This window comes from Urocitellus parryii, chromosome 3, assembly GCF_045843805.1.
Source record: "Urocitellus parryii isolate mUroPar1 chromosome 3, mUroPar1.hap1, whole genome shotgun sequence".
NCBI lineage: Eukaryota > Metazoa > Chordata > Mammalia > Rodentia > Sciuridae > Urocitellus > Urocitellus parryii.
The window spans coordinates 145613976-145637623 of NC_135533.1; the positions used below are offsets into that span (position 1 = coordinate 145613976).

Genomic DNA, 23648 nt, shown 5'->3' on the forward strand with positions numbered 1-23648 from the left:
TGAAGACTGGGTGGGAAGCGCATTTCCAGCCAGGAGACCCAGTTGAGCAAAGCCTTGGATGCAGAAGTGTGTATGAACATCAGCAGTGACCAGGATGAAGATAGAATTGAGCACCAAGTTCTAGTGGGTTACAGGGATAATGATCCCTGGAGTCTTCTCCAAAAGCTGACAATCAAGGTAGGCAGAGATCTGGGAGGTGAACTGTAGAAATAAGCAATAGCTACCCTTCACTGTGCACTCTCCCTGTTCCGGGCTCTCTGTCTAAACTATCACATTAAACTCACAGTATCTGTTGAAGATGCTCAGTTATTAGCCCCATTTATAAATTAAGGAAAGGAGGCTCAGAGAGGTAAAGTGGATTGATTGCCCCAGGCCCTCCTGGTAGGAAAGAATAGGGCCAAGTCTCAAAGCCACTTAGCCCAGGGTCTGAATCTAGTGCCCTAACCTGCATAGCTACACGATTCTGCCTGCCTGGATGAACAACCCCCACCATCATCACTTGAGTCCCTAGAAAATAGACTCTCACGTTCAGCCCTCTCTGCAAACCTCTAGATATACACTGTCAGGGATCTTTCTAAATTGCAAAGCTGATTTCCTCCCTCCTAGCCTAAAACCAAGGCTTCTCAGTACCCTTTAGTCAAGATCCTAACTCAGAGGGCTGGGGGTGTGGCTCAGTGATAGAGCACTTGCCCAGCACATAGGAGGCCCTGCATTCTATCCCTATCATCATAAGAAACAAAGAGATCCTAACTCAGCATGGCCCACAGGATCCTGGAAGGACCAGTCCTTGAACCCTCACATCTCCAACCTTAAGGCATTGGTTGGAATTCTGGATTTAGTACCCCAATTTTTTTTTCCTGGAAAACTCTTTCCATCTCCCTCCCAACACAAACTTATCCCTGACTCCCTAACTCGTGTGTGTGTGTGTGTGTGTGTGTGTGTGTGTGTGTGTGTTGGGGGGAGAGGTGTCACCTCCTACAAGAAGCCTTCCTGACTGCCCCCTTCAAAATTCATACCAAATGCCCTTCTGCTTTGCTTCCATACATCCTGTACCTTCCTCCCTTGATCATGACAATACCAACAGTTAACTTTTTTTTTTTCTTTTAGACAGATTCTCACTGTCTGGTCCTGGCTGTCCTTGAAATCCTGGGCTCAAGTGATCCTCCTGCCTAAGCCTCCCAAGTGCTAGAACAACAGGCATGTGCCCACATTCCCAGATTAACAAGTATTAAGCATTTGCTTTTTTTTTAAATAGTAATGGGGATTGAACCCAAAGGAGTTTAACCACTGAGCCTCATCCCAAGCCCCCCCCCCCCACTTTTTTTTGAGACAGTCTCGCTCAGTTGCTCAGGGTCTTACCAAGTTGCTGAAGTTGGCTTTGAACTTGCAATCCTTCTGCTTCAGCTTCCTGAGCCACTGGGATTACAGACATGTGCCACCATACCTGGCTTTTTTTTCCTCTCCTTTTCTTTTTTTAGACAAGGTTGCTGAATTGCTGAAGCTGGCCTTGAACTTGCCATGCTCCTGCATGTGCCACTGTGCCCAGCTGAGCTTTCACTTTGTGCCAGGCATGGTTAAGGTCACTTGAGTTAACAAAGCAGTTTCTTATAGTGGTTAAATGTGCCTCTGAATTTCAGTCTTGACTGTGTCACTTATAGAGTGAAACTTAGGCAAATGATTTAACTTCTTTGTACCTCAGTGGCCTCATCCCTAAAAATGGGGATATGAATATCACCTATTTCAGCAGAGTGGGGTGGTGCACACCTGTAATCCCAGCAGCTCGGGAGGCTGAGGCAGGAGGATCACAAGTTCAAAGCCAGGCTCAGCAACTTAACTCAGCCCTAAACAATTTATTAAGACACTACCTCTAGGGGCTGGGGATGTGGCTCAAGCGGTAGCGCGCTCACCTGGAATGCGTGTGGCCCAGGTTTGATCCTCAGCACCACATACAAACAAAGATGTTGTGTCCGCCGAAAACTAAAAAATAAATATTAAAATTCTCTCTCTCTAAAAAAAAAAAAAAAAAGACACTATCTCTAAATAAAATATAAAAGGAGGGCTGAGGTAAGCGCCCCTGGGTTCAATCCCAGGTATTAAAAAGAAAGAAAGAAACCCGCCTATTCCACAGATGCCACTGCTGTGTCCCAAGTCCAGGCACACAGTTGAGACCCTAATTGTTATGAATGAAAGACACTGAGCAGTTCAGTCAAGGTATGGAGAGGGTGGAGGTAGTGGCCACAACTCCCTGGTTCTCCTGAAACCTGCTGGAAATAGCAGTGCCAGCTCCTTCTCCTAGGATTAGTTGCTTGGTGGACAAATATTTATTGGATCAGGAATGAAAGGTGCTCTTAGCTGGGAGAAACCAGAATAGAAGGAGCATGTGGGATGTCCCAGAAAAATTTCTTCTTCAGTAAGTCCTGTCCTTGGCTGGGAAGCCCCTCCTGTCTCACCCCAGCATCTCCCTCCACCACCAGCAGCTGCCCCAGCATGGAGGTGTTCACTATCACCTCCCTGTTTCAAGGAACTAGGGCATCAGAGACAGCCTGAGTGGCCTCAGCCTGAGTGTAAACATCACCAGCTGCCAGAGAGGATGACGTCAAATCCCGGCCTGGCTGCTTATGGCCTTGGAGAAGCTCCTTACACAGAGAGGCTGGGTGTCCTGGGGAGACTGGGTGGCGTGTCTCCGTGAGAGGGAGCACGTGCAGATCTGCCACCTCAGCACCCCAAGAACAGAAATTTCTAAATCATTTTATTTTTATCAACTTGTATTAATTGTGTATATTAATAAGGATCAGCGAGATATTTCCACATGTGCAGACAGCATACGCTGATTCAATCCAAACTCCCTTTATCCACCTTCCCCACCAAACACACATCCTTCCCAACCTCTAGTAACCACTATTCTCCATTCAGTCATGGAGACAGAAATTAGCAGTTGTTCTTTTCTTTTATTTCTTTCTTTCTTTCTTTCTTTTTTTTTAGTTGTTGATGTACCTTTATTTTTTATTTATTTATATGTGGTGTTGAGGATCGAACCCAGTACCTCACACATGCAAGGCAAGCGCTCTGCCCCAACCCCAGACCCAACAGTCGTTCTTTTTCTCACTGACTCCTATTTAGAGCATCAGATCAGCATGAGCTAGATTGGGTGACCTCTTGGAGTTGGTTTATTTCTAAACCAAACCCTGTATGGCTAAGAGGCTAAGAGAAATATCAGGAGTGCTTAACTGCCTAGGTCTGCCACTTACCTAAGTCTGTGTGACCTTGGGCACTTTCCTGCACATCTTGGGTCTCAGTTTTATTATTTGAAAAAAAAATGGGGAGAACAGTATCTACCATGGTTGGTATTAATATATACTCAGTGAGTGCCTATCATGTGGCATGTGCCAGTGCACAAAATTGAATCCCTGCCCCTGTGGTGTTTGGTGGAGGAAGACAGACAATAATTCCATGAATATTTAATATAGCAGATGGTGGTGAGTGTGATGAAGATGGATACGGCACCGCAAGGCGGATAGAGTGTCAGAGTGGGGAGGGGCTATTTCTCTTCCACCAGGGAAGGTCTCTCGGTAAGATGAATTTTAAGCAGAGACCTGAGTGCAGTAAGAGAGTAATTCACTGGGGTATCTGGGGAGAAAACTCTGTCAGGCAGGGAAATAAACACATGCAGAAGTCCTGAGGCAAGAGCATGCCTGATATGTTCAAGGAAAGGCAAAAGGGCCAATGTAGCTAGAAATATTTAGACAGCAGGTGGTGGAGATCAGAGTGATGCCAGAGAGATGATTAGGCTCAGGTTAGGTAGACCCTGGTAGCTCACGCTACGTATTTTTTGTTTACTCTGAGGGAAATGGGAGCCATTGAGGACGATGAGGAGAGGAGGTAGGTGACTTGACTTAAAGGATTCCTCTGACTTTGATGTAGAGAACAGATCACCGGGGGATGGGGCAGCAGGGATATCAGGAGGTTGTTGCAATTGTCCAGGTGGGAGATGAGAATACCTTTGACTGAATGAGCAGCAGTGGATGGTGAGTGGTCAGATTCTGTGTATAGCTGAAGGAAGAGTTGGCGGGATTTATTGATGGATTAGATATGAAATTGGCTGGGGATATAGCTCAGTTGGTAGAGTGCTTGCCTCGCATGCACAAGGCCCTGGGTTCAATCCCCAGCACCAAAAAAAAAACAAAAACAAAAACAGATATGAAATTGTATTTGTGGTGTGTATGTATTGTGTGTGTGTGTGTGTGTGGCGGGGGGTCGTTTTGACCTGAAAGAAGTGGTGGTTTCCTGATGTGGGGAAGATAATTTCCACAAACTGCTTAGCACAGATTTGGGCACACAATAAGTCCTCAATAAATATTCATATTTTTTTCATATTGATGATTTTGGATTTCTGGGCTGGCTAAATTTGGTCATCCAAGGCTTTGCAAATGCTGAGTATACCTGTCAATAACATCATACCTATCATGCCTGAGTATGTACTGTGTCTTCCAGCATGTGATAGGCAGAATCTTTGCTTAGCAGTGTGCCACCCTGCAAGGTGTAAGAAAGTCCTGTGAGAGAATGAACATTTGTTGATCTTTTCTGGAAGTGCTCAGGATAGAACCTAGAAGCCTGGTGCATGCTAGGCAGGTGCTCTACCACCCAGATACACTTCCAGCCCATTTGTTGAATTTATAACGCATTCTAGGCAATGAATATTTTTGTTTAATCCCATCTTCCCGACTAGAATGCAAACTTCATGCGAGAGAGAGAGAGAGAGAGAGAGAGAGATAACAGCTCTTGTCAACTACTGTGTTCACCTAGCACATAATTGACACTTTAGTTAATATTAAATGAGCACCCTCATTATTACAGTTGAGTAACTTCCCAAGGTAGAGTTATTTTTTAAGTTGCTCATGCAGATCTTGAAGGTGCCAGTCTCCTGCCTCAGTTTCCATAGTTAATGGTATTACAGGTGTGCACTACTGCACTGGGTGAAGCTGGGTTTTGAAAAATATCTGTTGGGTGAAGGAATGCGTATTACAGTCTTGTCTTGTTTTTTTTTTTAATATTTACTTTTTGGTTAGACATAATATCTTTATTTTGTTTATTTAGTTTTATGTGGTGCTGAGAACCGAACCCAGGGCCTCATGCATGCTAGGTAAGTGCTCTACTGCTGATCCACAACCCCAGCCCCTACAGTCTTGTTTTAAAGAGGAAATCTAGTTGGCAGCTGACAGATCAGGGATTCAACCTAGATCCACCTAGATTTCCTGATCCCTGAGCTTGGTCCCCTACCTATGGTTATGCACTGGTTATCGTATCATACACTGTTTGGGTTTAACAATACCTGGGGAGTTGATGATCCTGATCACACCATGAAACTTAGAAAGATATAATTCTGGGTCAGATAGTAAAGCTCTAGTAATATGATCTTAAATGTTTGTGTTCATGGAACTGCATGACGTGAAAGCATTCATTTCATCTAACTTGCCCCCAGGTGATCATATAGGCTGTAATGGAGAAGATGTGAGCTCAGTCTTTAAACACTAAGGGTTCCTGTGTGTCTCTTACCCCAAGGGTCATTAATCTGAAGCACAAATACTCCTAGAAGATCTCTAGATCTTCTCCCAACCTTGCTAAAACTGTGTGTACTTCAATGCAGGTAAATTTTTTTAAAAAATTATTTTATTTTTTTTGATATTGGGGATTGAATCCAGGGCATTGGACATGCTACACAAGCACCTTACCTAGCTCACAGGTGAGTTTTTTGATTTTTTTTTTTTTTGTGTGTGTGTGAAAATGCTTCAAAGCTTTCATTTTATCCCTAAAGGAGCCTACATTTTATCCCTAAAGGAGCCTACAATCAAAAAGTTTGCATTCGGGCTGGGGTTGTGGCTGAGCGGTAGAGCGCTCACCTAGCACGTGCGAGGTGCTGGGTTCGATCCTCAGGACCACATGCATAAATAAGATAAAATAAAGGTATGTGTCCAACTACAATTTAAAAAAAAATTTTTAAAAAGTTTGCATTCATCATACGTGTGTATATGTGTGTATTTTAGTGTGTGTGTGGGTCCAACCCAACTCCACTCCCATGTTTGGCCAGTGCTTTGCCACTGAGGCAATCCCCAGCACCTATACATATATTTTTAAACTTTCATTATTTTATTTATTAAAATTTCTGAGGTGAGGCTGGGATTGTGGCTCAGCAGTAGAGCGCTCGCCTAGCGCAGGCGGGACCGGTTCGATCCTCAGCACCACATAAAAATAAAGGCATTGTGTTGTGTCCATCTACACCTAAAAAATAAATATTAAAAAAAATTTTTTGAGGTACTTGGGATTGAAGTGGAGAATTCTAGGCAGGTGCTGTACCAATGAGCTACACCCCCAGCCCTTCTTTTCTTTTTCAAAGTGTTTTTAGACATGTAGAAGGAAGAAAAAAGAAAAAGAAAAAGATGAGAAGGAAAAAAAACTGCCTCTACAATTTTTATTTCTAGAATTTTAAGGGAGAGAAAGCCAGCGTGACCAGAGGCCAAAAGTTGAGGATGTTGAGCCGAGATTAGAATCCAGATTTTCTGGTACCAATTCTGGTTTCGATTGCTATAAATTGTATCAAGCACCTGCTATGTGCCAGGCACGATTCCAAATCATACCATTTCCAGATAGAATTCTGAGAGTGCTGCAATGGCAAACGCTTGACAGCACAGAATTTATATTCCAGTGGAATGGCATTTTGGACATGGTGGTCTGCGCTTGGAACTTCCAGTGGCTGTCCAAGGACTTCCACTAAAACAGCGACCAGAGAGGGGGGAGCCGCGTTCGAACTTCCCTTCTGCGTTCCCAAGGTGGGACCGCAAGGAGACTGGAGGGAACACGCATGCGCTCGAAGAGAGGGCGCATCCTGGAGCAATCGGCAGAGCGCATGCTCTGTTGGACTCGGCGACTCGGAGGATTTTGACAAGGTACTCCTTCGTGGGATGATTGCGCGCAGGCTCCTCGAGCTCGGTTAATACCATTGAGAAGGTGTCGTCCAATAGGAACTTGTGTTTTAGGTCTTGGTCCCGCCCTCAAGGCTCTTTTCCTCTTCCGCTTCCGGCTCTCTGGTAGTCCTGGTCAAAATGGTGGCGGCGGCTGTATCTGCGTCCCGGCTCTCTAGACTGCTGGGTCGGTCTCGCCCACAGGTGGGGCGGCCTATGTCGAGTGGCGCCCACGGCGAAGAGGGCTCAGGTACTGGGGTTGGGGTCGGCGGGACGTGCCGCATCCCCACACTACCGTCGCGGGGCGGGACTGTGACCTTGGGGGAGGGAGAATGATATCCGGGCAGGTCTGCCAGGGCTCAGCGGTTGTGACCCCTTTGCAGCTCGCATGTGGAGGGCCCTCACTTACTTCGTGGCGCTCCCGGGGGTGGGAGTGAGCATGCTGAATGTTTTCCTCAAATCGCACCACGGAGAGCACGAGAGACCCGAGTTCATCGCCTATCCCCATCTCCGCATCAGAACCAAGGTACGCCCTTGCAGTTGTCCGTTCTCTTTTCATTGCGTGTGCCCTAGTACAAGTTCTTCATGCTCTAAAAGCGTGGGTGCCTGGCGTGTACAGTTTTTCGTCTAATTCTCGCAATTAGAAATTTATATGCTCCCATTTCATGGAAGGGAAACTGTTTGGGGTCATGTCATTTGTTTCCAAGGTCATAACTGTGAGTGCCCTTCAGGTTTCCTTTTTTCTGATGCATCCAACGTTTTGCGTTCTGAAGTTCTATGAAACAGCTGTTTGTTGCATAAAACTTGGGAGATTTGGGAAACCTTTATGGAGTGGCAAGGTCTGAACATAGCTCAGCTTTCTAAAATCTGAGCATCTGCCAGGTGCTACCTTCATAATAAAGAGACTGATAGCTTCCTCTACCCCCTACAATACCTATCTTGTTTTCCCTATGGCAGTCATTTGTTTAACATCATCCTTGGGCACTATCCACTAGATGGCAGTACTGTTCATCCCCCAATGTCTCCAAATACTACCCCGTGTACCCTGGAGGGGCAAAAACCACCCTGGGCTGGAAACCATTGCTCTAGAGTCATGCTTTCAAATGTGGTGAGCAAAGTAATTGAGGGTGGTTTGTAGTTTCCCAGTCCAGAGAGTATTTTAGGTCTGGGATAGAGCCTAAAATCTTATTTAAATAAGTATCTCCTCCACTGTACCATTCTGATACAGGCGATTTGAGAATTACACTTTTTCTTTCTTTACTTTTCTGCAATACTGGGAAGGAGCCCAAGGCCTCACACATACTAGATAAGTGCTCTACCACTGAGCTATATCCCAACCTGACTTTTTTTCCTCCCCACCCAAGACAGGGTCTCACTGCATAACCCAGGCTGTTCTCAAACTCATGGGCTCAAGAAATCTTCTGATTCCACTGATATATGCTTGTAATCCTAGCAACTTGGGAGACTGAGGCAAGAGCATTGCAAGTTTGATGCCAGACTCAGCAATTTAGTGAAGCTGTGTCTCAAAATTAAAAAATAAAGGGGCTCCTGGGTTCTCCCTCCGCCCCCCCCCCATAAAACAACAACAACAAACAAAACTTCCTTTCTCCGCCTCCTTAGTAGTTGGGGGATTATAGGCATGCATTACCATGCCAGGTTTAAAGATTACACTTTCACAAATCTAGCACTGGAGGGGCTGGGATTGTGGCTCAGTGGTAGAGTGCTCACCTAGCACGTGTAGAGGCCCTGGGTTCGATCCTCAGCACCACATAAAAATAAATAAAATAAAGATATTGTGTCCAACCACAACTAAAAAATAAATACTTAAAAAAATCTAGCACTGGATATACTAGTTACCAGGGAGAGTCTTGTAACAACTAACTTGAGCACTCTTTTTCTATTGTCTATTTTAAGAATGGCCCCTGGGCCAGGTGTGGTGGTGCACACTTACAATCCCAGCTACTTGGGAGGCTGAGGCAGGATGATCTCAAGTTGGTTAGAGGCCAGCCTGAGCAATTGAGACTGTCTCAAAATAAAAAAATTTAAAAGGCCTGGGAATATGGCCCAGTGGTAAAACACCCCTGAGTTTAATCCCCAGTACTGAAGAAAAAAAAAGACACCTGCCCCCCACAGTCATTATAGGAGCTCCCTTAAATTATGGGAATGTTGAAATATGCTAATAAAGGAGTTACTTTCCATTTTTGTTTTGCTTTTTGTATGTTACCGTGTTCTAAGTAGTTCATGGCAGTGTTCTTTCTGAACTGTTCTCTGGAAGTATCTAATTGACATCTTCATTTCACAGCCCTTTCCCTGGGGAGATGGTAACCATACTCTATTCCATAATCCTCATGTGAATCCACTTCCAACTGGCTATGAAGATGAATAGAGCATCTGGACCATGACTCAGGCACTGGGGACCACAGCACTGGTTTGGACCATTACTCTGCATGAAGACCAGAAAAGTATATGGGACCTTAAGTTCACCTTACATTTATCAATTGATGACCATTATACTGATTTTCCATCTCTTTGAGGCAGGAGATGGCTTAAATAAATAACTTAAACTTAAATTGCATTGAGTGAAAGTACATTCTTTATTTTTTCTTAGAAATTAACATTATTGTTATTTCTGTTTCTGCAGTGAAGGTCTATGTCTGCTTTTGATAGTATTTAAGATCCCGTTCACCTCACTAAATAACTATAACAGATTCTCGGTTTCTTGTGCCTAGGGTAGGTAAAGCCAAGGGACCAGTGTACAGAACACCAGAGCTAATGAAGTATTAAAAGAGGTTCCTGACAGACTGGGGGTGCCAAGACATTTAATGACCAGCAGATTGACTGCAGTTTACACCTGATACCTGTGATTCAGTAGGAGGTGCTTCCTCTGGGTTTCAGCTTTCTCATGTCCTAGTCCAGAAGCATTTGGTGCAGAATCCTCTGCATGGTTGGAAATTTTTCTCCAGAGGAGTTGTTTTCATCTTGGGGTTAAGATTTAGCATCTTCAAGGTTGGAAAGGCCAGAAACCTTTAGAAATACAGTCAGTGGGACACATTTCTGCTTGGTAGTCTTGGCTTTATTTATTTCTGAAATCAAAATGATCCCATAACCATTAAGAATGAGGAGAAACAGGGCTGAGGCTGTAGCTCAGTGGTGGAGCACTAGCCTAGCATGTATGAGGCACTGGGTTTGATCCTCAGCACCACATAAAAATAAGTAAAACAAACATGTCCATCCACAACTAAAATATATATTTTTAAAAAAGAATTAGAAATAGTAATAGTTACAAAATTGCCTTGAAAGGGTGATAAATTTATCATCAAAATTGAAAACTTTTAAAGTAGCTGAGGTAGAGTCATCTGGAGAGGATGAAGTCAAAATAGGATAAGGAACAGTCAGAATTATTTTTTGAGTAGCAATTTAAATATTCCTTTTGCCAGAATGTGTCCATGAAGCAAGAAAGCTATTAATATGTGGATATTTTAGACTTAACAATAATTTGAATATGATAAGCTTTTAAATATACATCAAAGGGCTGGGGATGTGGCTCAAGCGGTAGCGTGCTCGTCTGGCATGCGTGCAGCCCGGGTTCGATCCTCAGCACCACATACCAACAAAGATGTTGTGTCCGCCGAGAACTAAAGAATAAATATTAAAAAAAAAAAAAATTCTCTCTCTCTCCTCTCTCTTTAAAATAAATAAATAAATAAATAAATATACATCAAAGAAGTTTCTTGAGATGGGATCTTGCTATGTTGCCCAGGCTGGTCTCAAGCTCCTAGGCTTAAACAATTCTGCCTCAGCACCTCAGTGGATGCAACCTGAAGGATTGTTTTGGTTTTTGTTTGCTTGTTTTTGGTACTGGGAATTGAACCCAGGGTGCCTTGTCACTGAGCCATACCCCCAGCCCTTTAAGTTTTTTGAGATAGGGTCTCCCTAAGTTGCTTAGGGCTCACTAAATCTACTGAGGTTGGCTTCAAACTTGTGATCCACCTGCCTCAGTCTCCTATTCACTAGGATTACAGGTGTGTGCCACTACCCAGCAAAGAATTCTTAACAGATCTGTTTTGGCAATCAGTGATAATATATGCGGTGGCAAATACCTATAATCTCAGCTACTCAGGATGCTGAGACAGGACTGACTGCAAGTTTGAGGCCAGTCTAGGCTGCTTAGTGTGAACCCTGTATCAAAATGAAAAATAAAAAGACTGGAGATATAGTTCAGTATTACAACACCACTGGATTCAATCCCCAGTACTGCAAAAAAGAAAAAAAAGAATCTTATATTTGCATTTTGTGATATACCACCTTGCACTGTTCCTTTTTTTTTTTTTTTTTTGGTATTGGGGATTGAACTCAGGGCACTCAACCATTGAGCCACATCCCCAGCCCTATTTTGAATTTTATTTAGAGACGGGGTCTCACTGAGTTGCTTAGCTCCTCGCTAAATTGCTGAGGCTGACTTTGAATTCATGATTTTCCTGCCTCTGCCTCCTAAACCACTGGGATTACAGATATGCACCACCACACTTGGCTGTACTCTGCACTCAGTTCTTACAAAGCTGTTGTGCTAGTAACCAGTCTGAATTTAGGATAGAAGTACTTAATTTCAGCTTGCTGTCAGGCTTTCCTTAACTGAGTAACAAATAAACATGTATGTATATATCCAATATAGATAGATACATACACATACATATATATGTATATACATACATAAATACATTTAGTGGTATTAGGGATTGAACCCAGGGGCACTTCACTGGGCTACATCCCCAGTCCTTTCTATTTTTTCTATAATATGTTTTGAAATGACATTAAGGGCCAGTCACATTAAATATGAAGTTCTAATTGGTCAAGTGGAGAAAAAAACAGAATTTAGGCCTCCTGAAAATCAACTTCATACTATCTTTGGGCATATAATAATAAACCAAATTCTTCAAGATAGGTATTTGTGGGGATTACATTACTTTCTAGAGTATATAAGTAATCATCTGTTCCTGACATTTTCTGGTAATGAAATACAAATTTATTTTAAGAAAGTGTGGTGGGGTATGGTGGTATATACCTGTAATTCCAGCATCTCAGGAGGCTGAGTTGGATCCTTTTTCAGCAGGATCACAAATTCAATACCAGCCTAAGCAACTGAGCAAGGCCCTAAGCAATTTAGCAGACTTTGTCTCAAAATAGGGTTAGGGATGTGGTTCAGAGGTTAAGTACCCCTGGTTTCAATCTTCAGTACCAAAAATAAGAAAATTTTGTGTAGACTACTATGATATAAATTTTAGGAAAAAGCGAGGTTTCTATACCTCACCTCTACACGGTTCTACACCATATTACCTAAGTTAGACAAATCTTCACTTTTTCTTTTTTTTCAGAATTGTGAAATTCCACCCAGGGCCTCACACATGCTAGGCAAATGCTTTACCACTGAGCTATATCACCAGCCCTGTTTTTTGTATTTTATTTAGAGATAAGATCTGAGTTGCTTAGAGCCTTGCTTTTGCTGAGGCTGGCTTTGAATTCACGATCCTCCTGCTTCAGCCTCCCAAGCCACTGCACCCAGCCCTTTTTAAAAATTTTTAATTAAGATTAGTGTTTCACTAAGTTGCCCAATCTGGCCTCAAATTTGCAAACTTCTCACCTCAGCCTCCCAAGTAACTGGGATTATAGGCTGTGCCACCACACTAGCTAATTCTCATTTTTTCTTCAGCTTTAAATTATAAAGCACAAACCTCTCTTCAGTGTATATATGAGATTATGTAGGGTAACAAAGTAATAGGTATTCCATAAAGTACACTTGAATTCCAGGGGCAAATAATGATAAAAACTAAATGTTAAAATTTATTTCATCATCATGATTACAGACATTATATATAGGGCAGGGTGGGCAAACAAGGCAAATGAAGAAAGCACCTTTCCCCTCCATTTAACCAGATGCAGCATTTTGACATTTTTATGATATGCAGGTTGACTTAATTCATTAACTTGGGTTGATAACTGGCAATAACAAATTTTTGTAGTTTGGATTCTTTGCCATAGCAACTCCAAGTAACATAATTCCAGAACTATGCTGTGATCTCTGAAATGGTGTTCGTTTTAACATTCTTGAAGCTTTCATGTCTTAATTGGACACCTCTTATTAAGGCAGGGAACTGTCTGTTAAAGAATGTCTTCCTCTTTGCTTACCCAGGCCACCAGCAATCTTTTTCAACTGTTATAAAAATAAACTGGATGAAACTGTTGTGCCTGGATCCCTTTTTTAAAGCATTAGCTCCCTGAGAGAAGAAAGAAGTCCTACCCAATTGTTTTCATGAACAACGACCCCAGTACAACGTAGCTAATGTCCTTTGCAGCAAAACCAAGAAGTCAGGCAACCCTGCTCATCTTGACTAGTTTATCAATAATTTATATACAAGATATATTTAAAGCTGATTTCAGACCAGGTATTGCAACCATAATCCCAAGAAACTGTTCAGTTTTAGCCCACTGAGGTTCTGGAAGATGCCAGATCAAGTGAGAAATCATCTCAAAGAAGAGTGGTGGTTCATCATCTTTTAAAGTGAGAGGAAAACATCAATAGAGAAGAAATAAAACAATTTCCTCCTATATTCATTGAATCCTACAGCTATCTTCACAGCCTTAGTTGACAAAATCCAGAGTCCTCAATTTCCTGATATAGGAATCCATTTTCAAGGTGACAGTTAATATCAAGAAGAGTTTTCAGGCTTTTCTTTGCCATGGCCCATGAACTCCAGTCCTTCAATAGGAATCTCTTTCTCTTTTATTGCTTTCTGATGGAAAAAAGAAAATACATTATAAAGTTGTATAGGAAACTTAAAATCAAAACTTTGTAAATAAAATGTGTTGCCACAAAGGTAAAATCAGAATGAACTACATAGGGGCTGGGGTTGTGGCTCAGTGGTGGAGCTTTTGCCTAGCATGTGTGAGGCCCCAAATTCGATTCTCAGCACCACATAAAAATAAATGAAATAGAGGTATCCTGTCCAACTACAACTAGAAAATAAACATTAAAAAAAAAAGAATGAATTACATAGACTCACAACCCAAGATTCAAATGACATACTTTTTAACAGTACCATTATAAAGAAAGCAAGTGTAAGAACAGAGAGATTCAAAAGGAGTTGCGAAGGGAACCGTTAAAATTCAAAATTCAGAAGTGAAATCTGACAAATGCCATCCTCACTATTTTAGTGATAGACATGAGTTCAAATCTGAATTCCGGGCTTACTGGCTTTGCCAGCCTCACTGTCCTCATCTGAAAATAGGGTAAAGGCAGCAACTCCCTGGTGGAATTACAGAAGGATATTTTAGGTTAATTTAGCTTAGTGCTTTTCCCAGGGCTGTTTTTTACAACGCAGAGCACTTATATGCCCCTTGCGCAAGAATGAAGCTTTATTAGCTCCAGTTAGTAACCGGTCCGAAAAACAGGCCAAGGAAGGAATTATACGAAAACAACGGGACCCTCCACAGTGTGGAACAGGCCAGAAGACGGTAACCACCTGGCCCACCCTACAGTAACAGTAGAAAGGTGCGCCACAGGCAAAAGAATCACGGAAACCTAGTACTAGTGAACTTAAGCCAATTAATTTACGCTTCTGAGTGTTAGTTTCCCACATATAAAATATAGATAACTGCGGCCACTTTGCAAGTTCAGGAAGAGCACCTAGAAAATGAACCAAAGAATGTACTGTGCTCCGTAAAAAGTAAAGCATTGCAAAAACGTTGAACCGGAGAGACATTCGGGGGACTCAGTGGTGATGGTAGGGGAGAGGCTGCTGCCACCGGCCTCACTGAGGCTTTCTTCCACCCTCCTGATGCCAACGTCCGTCAGACGCAAGACTTGTGGCTGGGGACACAGCGGAGAACGCGGGGCCTCGGGGTAGACCAGGACTCGGGTGCGGCTCACCTGCACGCACTGCTGGTAGCGCTTGAAGAGGTCGGTGCACGGGTCCCCGGAGCCGTCTCCCTTGAGGAACTTTTCCGCAAACCAGCGATTGAAGCACTGGTCATACTCGCGCTTCATGTCGGTGCAAGCCTCCCCGACGCTGTTCATGGCTATGGCGGAGGCGACGGAGGCGCACTCTGATGTCATCACTTTTAAACGTGTCGCTGGGCAGTTCATTTGGGCGCACTACGGAGGCCGAAAAGGGAAGAAATGTGGGCGCGGGCGGTGTGGCTGGCTCTTCGGGTCCCTCTGGGCGGGCGCCGGGGCTTCACCTGCCAGGCGGATTCTCAGGTAAAGGCCAGGGGCGTCTAGGAGGGCGGGTGAGAGATGGCCTAGGCCTCTCCGTGATCCATGTCCCTTCCGTATCCCCAGGGATGCGGGCGGATCACGGCCGACGTGATTGAGCACTTGGAACGTCTAGCGCTGGTGGACTTCAGCAGCCGCGAGGCGGTGGTGCGGCTGGAGAAAGCCGTCGCCTTCGCTGACCGGCTCCGCGCGGTGGACACTGATGGGGTGGAGCCCATGGAGTCGGTACTGGAGGACAGGTAAAGTCGCTGCGGTTTCCGAAGGCTTGACTGTGGGCCTTCACAGCGGTCTGTGGCGGCGGTTATTGTGCGGTTTCAGAGGGTGAAAGAGCTGTAGCGCGATTGGGAGTTTGCCCACTGTCACCCCGCTGGTAAGTGGCTTCGTCCTTCGCTTTGTTCATTATGGATCCTGTCACTCCCATTTAGAATCCACGAGTCCTCTCAGCGTACGGAGGGGCGAAATCCGAACTGCCTGTTAATCATCATCACCTTTCAGTCCCTACGTTAGTCTTTGCCTAACCAATCTGACATACTAGTCCCTCCCTCTCTATACACCGCCCCGCTCCGGCTTTATTTTGTTTTTTTGGTTTTTGCTACTAGAGATTTAACTCCAGGGGCGCTAACCACTTAGCAACAATCCCAGCACTTTATTTTAAAAAAATATCCCTTTTTCAAAAAAAGGGTCTGGCTAAGTTGCTCAGGGCCTTGTTAATTTGCCAAGGCTGTCTACTTGCGAGCCTCCTGAGCCGCTGGGATTAAAACACACTGGCTTCCTTAACTGCTTTCCCACTAAGTCAAGTTCATTCCGACCCTAGGATCTTTGCATTTGTTCCCCCCCACCACCACCACCACCAATCGGCCTCCATATCGTTGCATAGCATTCTCCTTCTCGGCACTTGATTCTCAGCTCTTCTAAGAGAGCCTCTCCTCACCGCTGCAACTGCTCTCTCCTTCCAACTGCTCACTCTTTATCCTTTTGTTTCCTTGACATTTTATTTTTTACATATATAATCTTTTTTGTTGTTGTGATATTTATGTGGTGATGGGCCTCATGCATGCTAGGCCAGTGCTTTACCACTGAGCTTTCTCCCTAGCCAACATTTTATATTTTGTTGATTTATGTCTCTAATTATTACAATGTGAGCTAATTTTCTGCCTTGATTAGTGTTATGACTGTTTCAAAAATTTAAATGTACATATGTACAAATTGACCTAATGTTTTCTTATGGAAAGATATGTGAAAGTCCATCAAGATACAGATTCAAAGAGTTGGGAATCTAGCTCCAAGGTAGAGCACTTGGGAAGCCCTGGGTTTAACTCCCAGTTGGTGGCAGGGGGTGGGAAAGAAAAAAATTAAAATGCACAGTGTCCGCTGCAAAACTGTTTATAACACCCCAAACCAAGCCAAACCCATAAACAACCTAAATAAATAACAAATACATCATACAATGTAATATTTGGCAGTTCAAAATAATGTAACTTAACTAGCTGGGCAGAGTGGTGCTTGCCTGATATCTCAGTTATTTGGGAGGGTGAGGCTGGAGGGTCACAATTCTAAGCAAGCCTCAGCAACTTAGCCAGACCCTATCTCAAAAAATAAGAGGCTGGGGATGTGGCTCAGTGGTGGAATGCCCCTGGGTTCAATACCCACTACCTCTCTAAAAAAAGAAACATGTTATTTATGTGTCATATTATCAGCATATAAGTCAAGTAACCGTGTATATGGAAATGTCTCCAAGAAAAGCTAGGCATGGTGGTGCACACTTGTAGTACCAGCTACTTGATAGGCTGAGGCAGGAGGATTGGAAGTTAGAGGCCAACCTGGGCAACTTAGCAAGACCCTGTCTCAAATTAGAAAGAAAAAAGCAGGGGTGCTGGGATGTAGCTCAGAGGTAAGGGCCCCTGGGTTCTATCCCCAGTACCTGAAAAAGAAAAAAATTAAAATAAGCCAGGTGCGGTTGTGCACACCTATAATCCTAGTGACTGGGGAGAGTGAAGCAGGAGAATCACAAGATAGAGGCCAGCCTAGGCAATCTAGTGAGACCCTGTCCCCAAAGAGAAAAAGGAGCCAGATGTAGTAGTACATGGCTCAGGAGGCTGAGGCAAGAAGATTGCAAGTTGAAGGCCAGTGTCAGCTACTTAGTGAGGTCCTAAGTAATTTAATGAGACCCTGTCTCAAAATAAAAGGGGCTGGGGATGTAACTCAGTGGTTAAGTTCCCCTGGGTTCAATCTCCCTAGTATTTAAAAAAAAAAAAGTCCCCAAGATACATTCAATAAAAAGACCAAAAATTAGAGTATTTGATGCTTTTATGTAACCTATTTTTATATTCTATATATTCTTTATACAAGAAATACTGTTAACCAGTTTTAAAGGAAACAGGAAGTTGGATGTGGTGGCCAACACTGTAGTCCCAGCTACTCCAGAGGCTAAGGCTAGAGCTTTGCTTGAATCTAGTTCAGGGTCAGCCTAGGCAACACAGGAAACTGGTCTTTAAAAAAAAAAAAAAAGGTGGGAATGTGGAAGGAAACTTTATACTATATGTATTTTATACAAGGGATCCCAAACATAAAGGCCTAAGGGGGCAGAATAATACCTAGTGAAGCAGTGTAGTACAATTTTCGGGGGTAGGTCATTGACAAACTGGCTTGTGAATACAAAAAAGATATAGCTTCTACCCACCAACTGTTGCTAAATGTTAATACAATTTAAAAAAAAATATTCTTTTTTTGTTGGGGAGGGGGTACTGGAGATTTAACCAAGGGATATTCTACCATTGAGCTACGTCCTAAGCCCCTTTTAGTTTTTATTTTGTTACAGGTTCTCACTAAATTGTTTAGAGACTCATTAAGTTGCTGACCCTCTTACCTCAACTTCCTGAGTTGAGCAGATTTGCTGGGATTAGAAATGTGTGCCAGTGTGCCCAGCTAAAAACAGTCTATTTTGAAAAGCATCCTGGATTCAATCCCTACCAAAAAAAAAAAAAAAAAAAAAAAAAAAAAAAACAAAAAACACCACCCAAAACCATGAATTTTTTTTTCTTGTTGATAGATCTTTTATTCATTTATATATGGTGCTGAAAACCAAACCCTGAGTGCCTTACACATGCCAGGCAAGTAAGTGCACTACAGTTGAGCCACAGTCCCAGCCTGAAACTATGAAACTTGAGGTGACCATTCCAGATACAAACCATAATGAGTTAGGGTCTTTTTCAGGACATGTGGCTCTCGTGATGTTCAATAAGCTGATAATCACTTGTATTTATACATCTATATGAAGGTTGTTGATTGTCTACTCCTCTCCTCATGCTCAGCCAGGGAGCATATTTGATTTTGCTCCTGATGTTTTTAATGCCTAGCACTGAGTAGATACTCCATTTTCGCTGAATGAAAATGTTTTTTTTCTTTTTTGGTATTGGGGATTGAACCCAGGGGCACTTTACCACTGAGCCACCTCCTCAGTCCTTTTTGAGACAGGGTCTTCCCAAATTGCTTAGGGCCTTGCTAAACTGCTGAGACTGGCCTTCAACTTGTGACCTTCCTGTCTTCAGCCTCCTGAATTGCTGGGATTACAGGTGTGCACCACTGCACCTGGCTGAATGTTCTTTACTAATATCCTTGTTAAAAGAAAACAGAACAAAGAATTCAGGATTTCCTAAGTCACCAGTGTGTAACTGTAAAGAAATGCATAGCAGCTGGGAAGAGGACAGGGTGGATATAGTCTATTACATTTCCATTAGAAAGAGTTTGTGAAAAAGATAACAAGGAAATTGCAGCTGGAATCTCAATTTGGCCTGTTACTGACCTGCACTGTCTCCATAAATTTTAAATTGTTTGGGTTAACGATTATTATTATTTAAATGTGATATTTGTGGGACTTACATTTTTGAACAAACTGACTGAATCGGAAACAGAACCTGGTAAAGTAAAGACAGGTATTCACCAGGCTTTTAGGCAATAGTCAATACTAGGTGTAAAAGTCCTGACTGGCCAAGAGAAATTTATTTGCATATTAATAACATATCATTTGGTTTGAGCTAAAAAGCATTAGTGTGCTTAGTGTTAGGGTACGACTTTATATGCATTATCTCAGTTATCACAACCTTGAAAGACAAGCATGTTTTTAGATGCAAAGGCTCAGAATTTCACAGATACTAGAGAATCCTCTTCTCTCATTATGATAGATATGCCAGCTAAAGTGAACCCCTAGGTGCACGCCTATAATCCTAGTGGCTCAGCAATTTATAATCCTAGCCAGCCTCAGCAACTTCAACAATGCCCTGAGCAATTTATGTTGTAACTTGAGAACCTGTCTCAAAACAAAAAGGGGATGAGGATGTACTTCAGTGGTGAAGCATCCTTGGGTTCAATCCCCACTACTAATCTACCCCCACCCCTGGAATAAAAATTAAAAAAAAGCTTTGGCAGAACTGGCCCATCAGCTAGCCCAAGGACCAGCAGAAGCACAAATGAGTCACTTTTCTTTATTCTGTGGTGTCACAGCACTTTCCATGTTTTTTTTTTTTTTTTTTTTTAGTAGTATTTTCCTCAGCTTCTGGTGTGATTTGGTTTGGAGCTTTAGTGGGCAGGGATTTTTTTCTAAAATATTTTATTTTTTAATTGTAGTTGGATACAATGGTGCAGAGGATCAAACCCAGGGTCTTGCATGCGCTAGGTGAGCGCTCTGCCAGGGTTCCTCATCTGATGGGAACACAGAAAAAAAATGAAGTATTTTCTTTATTTCTTTCAAAAACAGTACATAACTAACGTTAGCCCCGATGCATAGGAAATAAATTCATCTATTCACAAAATGGATGCCTTGGGAGTATTTATATTAACTTATCTTTTTTAAAAAATATTTATTTTTATAGTTGGACACAATACTTTTATTTCACTCACTTATTTTTTATGTGGTGCTGAGGGATCAAACCCAGGGTCCCACATGTGCGAGATGAGCACTCTACCACTAAGCCACAACCTTAGCCCCTATATTAACTTATCTTATAGAACTCTTAATTGAGAAAGGAAGTGGACCTTTCTCAAGCAATAACTGACCTGAGGCACAGCATCCAATCCCCAATACCACAAAAACAATAAAGACCAGAATAGTTCATCTGCTCCTGTTTTAAATAAGATCCTGGTGTACAGGAAAGTTAAGCAGTTTGCCAAATGAAGGGGTTTGCTGTGCCACTAGCAGAGGTGCTGGTTTCATTAGCCCATAATGAAGAAGAAAATGGGGATATCTATTAGGAATGACTTCATTGTAAATAGTAATTAAGTGGAAATGTGGTATTTATTTAAAGATGTGAATTTTGTTTTCCTGGGAATCTCACTTACATAGGAAACCTGTATCCAATGAGTGAACAAATCGATTACTGTTAAACCTGTTGGAAAGCAGTGGTTTTTAAGCTTCTGTTGTTGATAGCAGAATCTTTTGTCAGAACATTCAAATACTTCAAATAAGTGATGGAGACCAAGGTATAGTAGGTTTACTGGCTCTTTATGAAAATTGAACATGCCATTCAGCACATTCTTTTTTTCTTCAGCACCAATTTTTTACTGCAAGGAATGTGGGCCCATCAATATCAGATCATTTTTCTTTAAAATTATTAGTTGTTGATGGACCTTTATTCATTTATGGTGCTGAGACTTGAACCCAGTGCCTCACAAGTGCTAGACAAGGGCTCTACCACTGAGTCACTACCCCAGTTCTAATTTTTTTTAAACATTTATTTTTTAGTTGGACACAATACCTTTATTTCACTTATTTTTTTGTGGTGCTGAGGATTGAACCCACGGTCTCACACGTGTAAGGCAAGCACTCGACCGCTGAGCCACAGCCACAGCCCTCCCCCCACCACTTTTTTTTTGGCTGCTAGGGATTGAACCCAGGGCCTTGTGCATGTAAGGCAAGCACTGTACCAGCTGAGCTATATCCCCAGCCCCTGGTCTTATTTTTAATGCCATTATTTTCAATCTTCCCAGCAATCATGAAGCATTTTACATGGGTTTCAAGCCCCAGTCTGACAGGGGAAAAAAATGATAGGATATATTAAAAGAAAAAGAAAGTCCAGTGGTTACCTTTATGGGTGGTTTTTATTTTTGTTCTCCAAGTTGTCTTAAATGAATGTACAATCCCATTAAAAATACCAACACACAGCCCTCATTTTTTGAACAAACTTAAGTTCTGATAAGATCACTCTTCAAGGCCACAGTTAAGATAGATTAAGACCAACTCTCCTAGTATGAGTAAATATTTGTTGTTTCTAGCTCTGGGATGGATGCCAGGATTCTTTTAGTCCTTTCTTAAAAGAATCTTTTAACTTAGACTTCATATACAGGCAGCCTTTGCCCAGGTATTCATGTTATTCCTGCCCTTCTGTGACAAAATTCAAATCCCATTAGGGACAGGCAGAGTGGCACACACCTGTAATCCCAGTGACTTGGAGGCTGAGGCAGAAGGATCCAAAGTTGGAGGCCAGCCTCAGCAACTAGCAAAACCCTATCTCTAAATTTAAAAAGAAGAGATGGAGATGTATTTCAGTGCTAGAGCCCTTGTCTAGCTTGCATGAGACCCTGGGTTCGATTCCTTGTACCAGTGGCAAAGAAAGATAGATTCTGAAAATTAATTACCACTTACCTCATAGTTGTTGGGAGAATCTATAAACTGTAGATGAATATTTGGTCTACTCCCGATCATAGCTCCTTTATCCTGGAGCAGTGACCGTAAATCAAGAATATGCTGTTCCCTTGTTCTCTTCTAGGGCAGTTCTCCACTGCCCTAGAAGCCTCATTCTCTCCAATGGTAACTTTGAGCTTCTGGGTTTTGTAGATGTCTGTACTTGAGATCCGACAACATAGCAGAAGGCAACTGTGCTGAAGAACTACTGCAAAACTCCCATCGTGTGGTGGAAGAGTATTTTGTGGCCCCCCCAGGTATGTGTGGCATTAGGAGAGCAGTAGAGTCCAGGTATCATACTTACTCTATGGTGTAGTAAGCAATGGGAAACAGCAAAACAGGACTGGGGGTTTATGGTGGGTGGCAAATCTGAAGCACTGCCTAAGGAAATAGCTGGCATTCACTGCTTCTTTTGAGACCATCAAGTAGGAATGTGAGCCCATTTTCCCAGAGAATGTGGGTATCTGGCATTTTTGTAAGATATTTCCAAAATTTTAATTGTTGGCAATCAATTCAAATTAAAAACAATGAAGTTCTATGAAGGCCAAATAAAACATACCTACAAGCCAGATTCCTGGAGAATGTCATCTTTAACCTTACTGTAGGAGCTTTAAAAGAACTCCAGGCCAATAAAATCCAGAATCATGGGTAGGTTGAGTGTTTTTATCTCCTGTGCATATGTGTCAGTACTCAGAGCTGCTACACCCCTTTGGCAATTGAGAATGGGACATCTCTTGGGGGAGAAGCATTCTGGGCAGCCTCCACATAAAACATCAGCTCTAGTCAGTGCAGAGGTTACCTCTTCAAGGGACTCATTAAGACCATCCAGGTTAGGACAGTTCTGGTTGCCACAAGGATAGAAAGGCAGGCTAGCAAACTTACGACCTAATTCTAAAACATGCCTTTGATTCACTTAAGAAATTTTATAAACTTGTCACTGCTTCAGCAGATGATTACTGATCAAATACATACTAACTTCCAAACAAACCTTGCTTCAGACCACTTGCTGGAACAAAATGAATGCAGTCTATCTCTACTCCTTATTGAAAAGTGTGCATTAACTTGGCTTCACTTATAACTGTAATTCTTTCAGATACCCAGGAAAATGGGATTGAAGCCACACTTACTTCCATGAAAAACAAGTGATTAGTTAGATCTGGTTAGAGCCAGGTGGATAGCAGGTTCAGCTGTAACATTCTTTCCTATTGTTTTCAAACAGGTAATATCTCTTTGCCACAGCTGGGTGAACAACTGCCCTTCCCAACAGACTCGAGTAGTCATTCTGGGAAGGGGATACCCCATGAGCATGTGGAAGAGCAATGATGGTATTTTGTTACTGTGAACCCTATTGTTCCCACTTCTTTAATCACCTGAAAAAAATGGATGTTTAAGCATTTCTTAGTATCTGACTCTTCTGAAGACAGAACTGGAAAAAATCTGGCCAAAACAAAGCACTGAATTCCTGATAGTAAAGAGCAAAAGTCAGCTTCCAAGGAAATCAATCTTATACTTGCTTGCAGACCTGTTCAGTATGGAAAACATTATTTCCTCCTAAAAAACTGTCTACCAAACTATATAAGTGAACTTGTATATATATATATAAACTCTGGTAGAATATTAATAAAAATCTGGTAGACAGTATCTGATTACTGTGACAACCTGAGTTGTCATCTATCTTTCCCTTACCAGTTGTACCTGCATTTGTTCTTGGGTATCCACCTTATTCAGAACAAGGGGACTAACTTTC

The 23648-nt window shown here is 42.4% G+C and overlaps 3 protein-coding genes across 3 annotated transcripts; 2 read left to right on the forward strand and 1 right to left on the reverse strand.

The window, feature by feature from the left end:
• Positions 1-7074: 7074 nt before the first annotated feature.
• Positions 7075-9521, forward strand: Cox6a1 (cytochrome c oxidase subunit 6A1). The gene is made up of 3 exons (XM_026403421.2): positions 7075-7206; positions 7340-7482; positions 9259-9521. The coding sequence occupies exons 1-3, from the start codon at positions 7098-7100 to the stop codon at positions 9340-9342; spliced, it is 336 nt and encodes a 111-aa protein (XP_026259206.1). The 5' UTR covers positions 7075-7097; the 3' UTR covers positions 9343-9521.
• A 3247-nt stretch (positions 9522-12768) lies between these two features.
• On the reverse strand, positions 12769-15071 carry Triap1 (TP53 regulated inhibitor of apoptosis 1). Its single transcript, XM_026403442.2, has 2 exons — positions 14881-15071; positions 12769-13744 (listed from the first exon to the last, which is right to left on the reverse strand). The coding sequence occupies exons 1-2, from the start codon at positions 15064-15066 to the stop codon at positions 13661-13663; spliced, it is 270 nt and encodes an 89-aa protein (XP_026259227.1). The 5' UTR covers positions 15067-15071; the 3' UTR covers positions 12769-13660.
• A 22-nt stretch (positions 15072-15093) lies between these two features.
• Positions 15094-23564, forward strand: Gatc (glutamyl-tRNA amidotransferase subunit C). Its single transcript, XM_026403441.2, has 4 exons — positions 15094-15210; positions 15292-15464; positions 22055-22158; positions 23121-23564. The coding sequence occupies exons 1-4, from the start codon at positions 15130-15132 to the stop codon at positions 23222-23224; spliced, it is 462 nt and encodes a 153-aa protein (XP_026259226.1). The 5' UTR covers positions 15094-15129; the 3' UTR covers positions 23225-23564.
• The last annotated feature ends 84 nt before the right edge of the window (positions 23565-23648 follow it).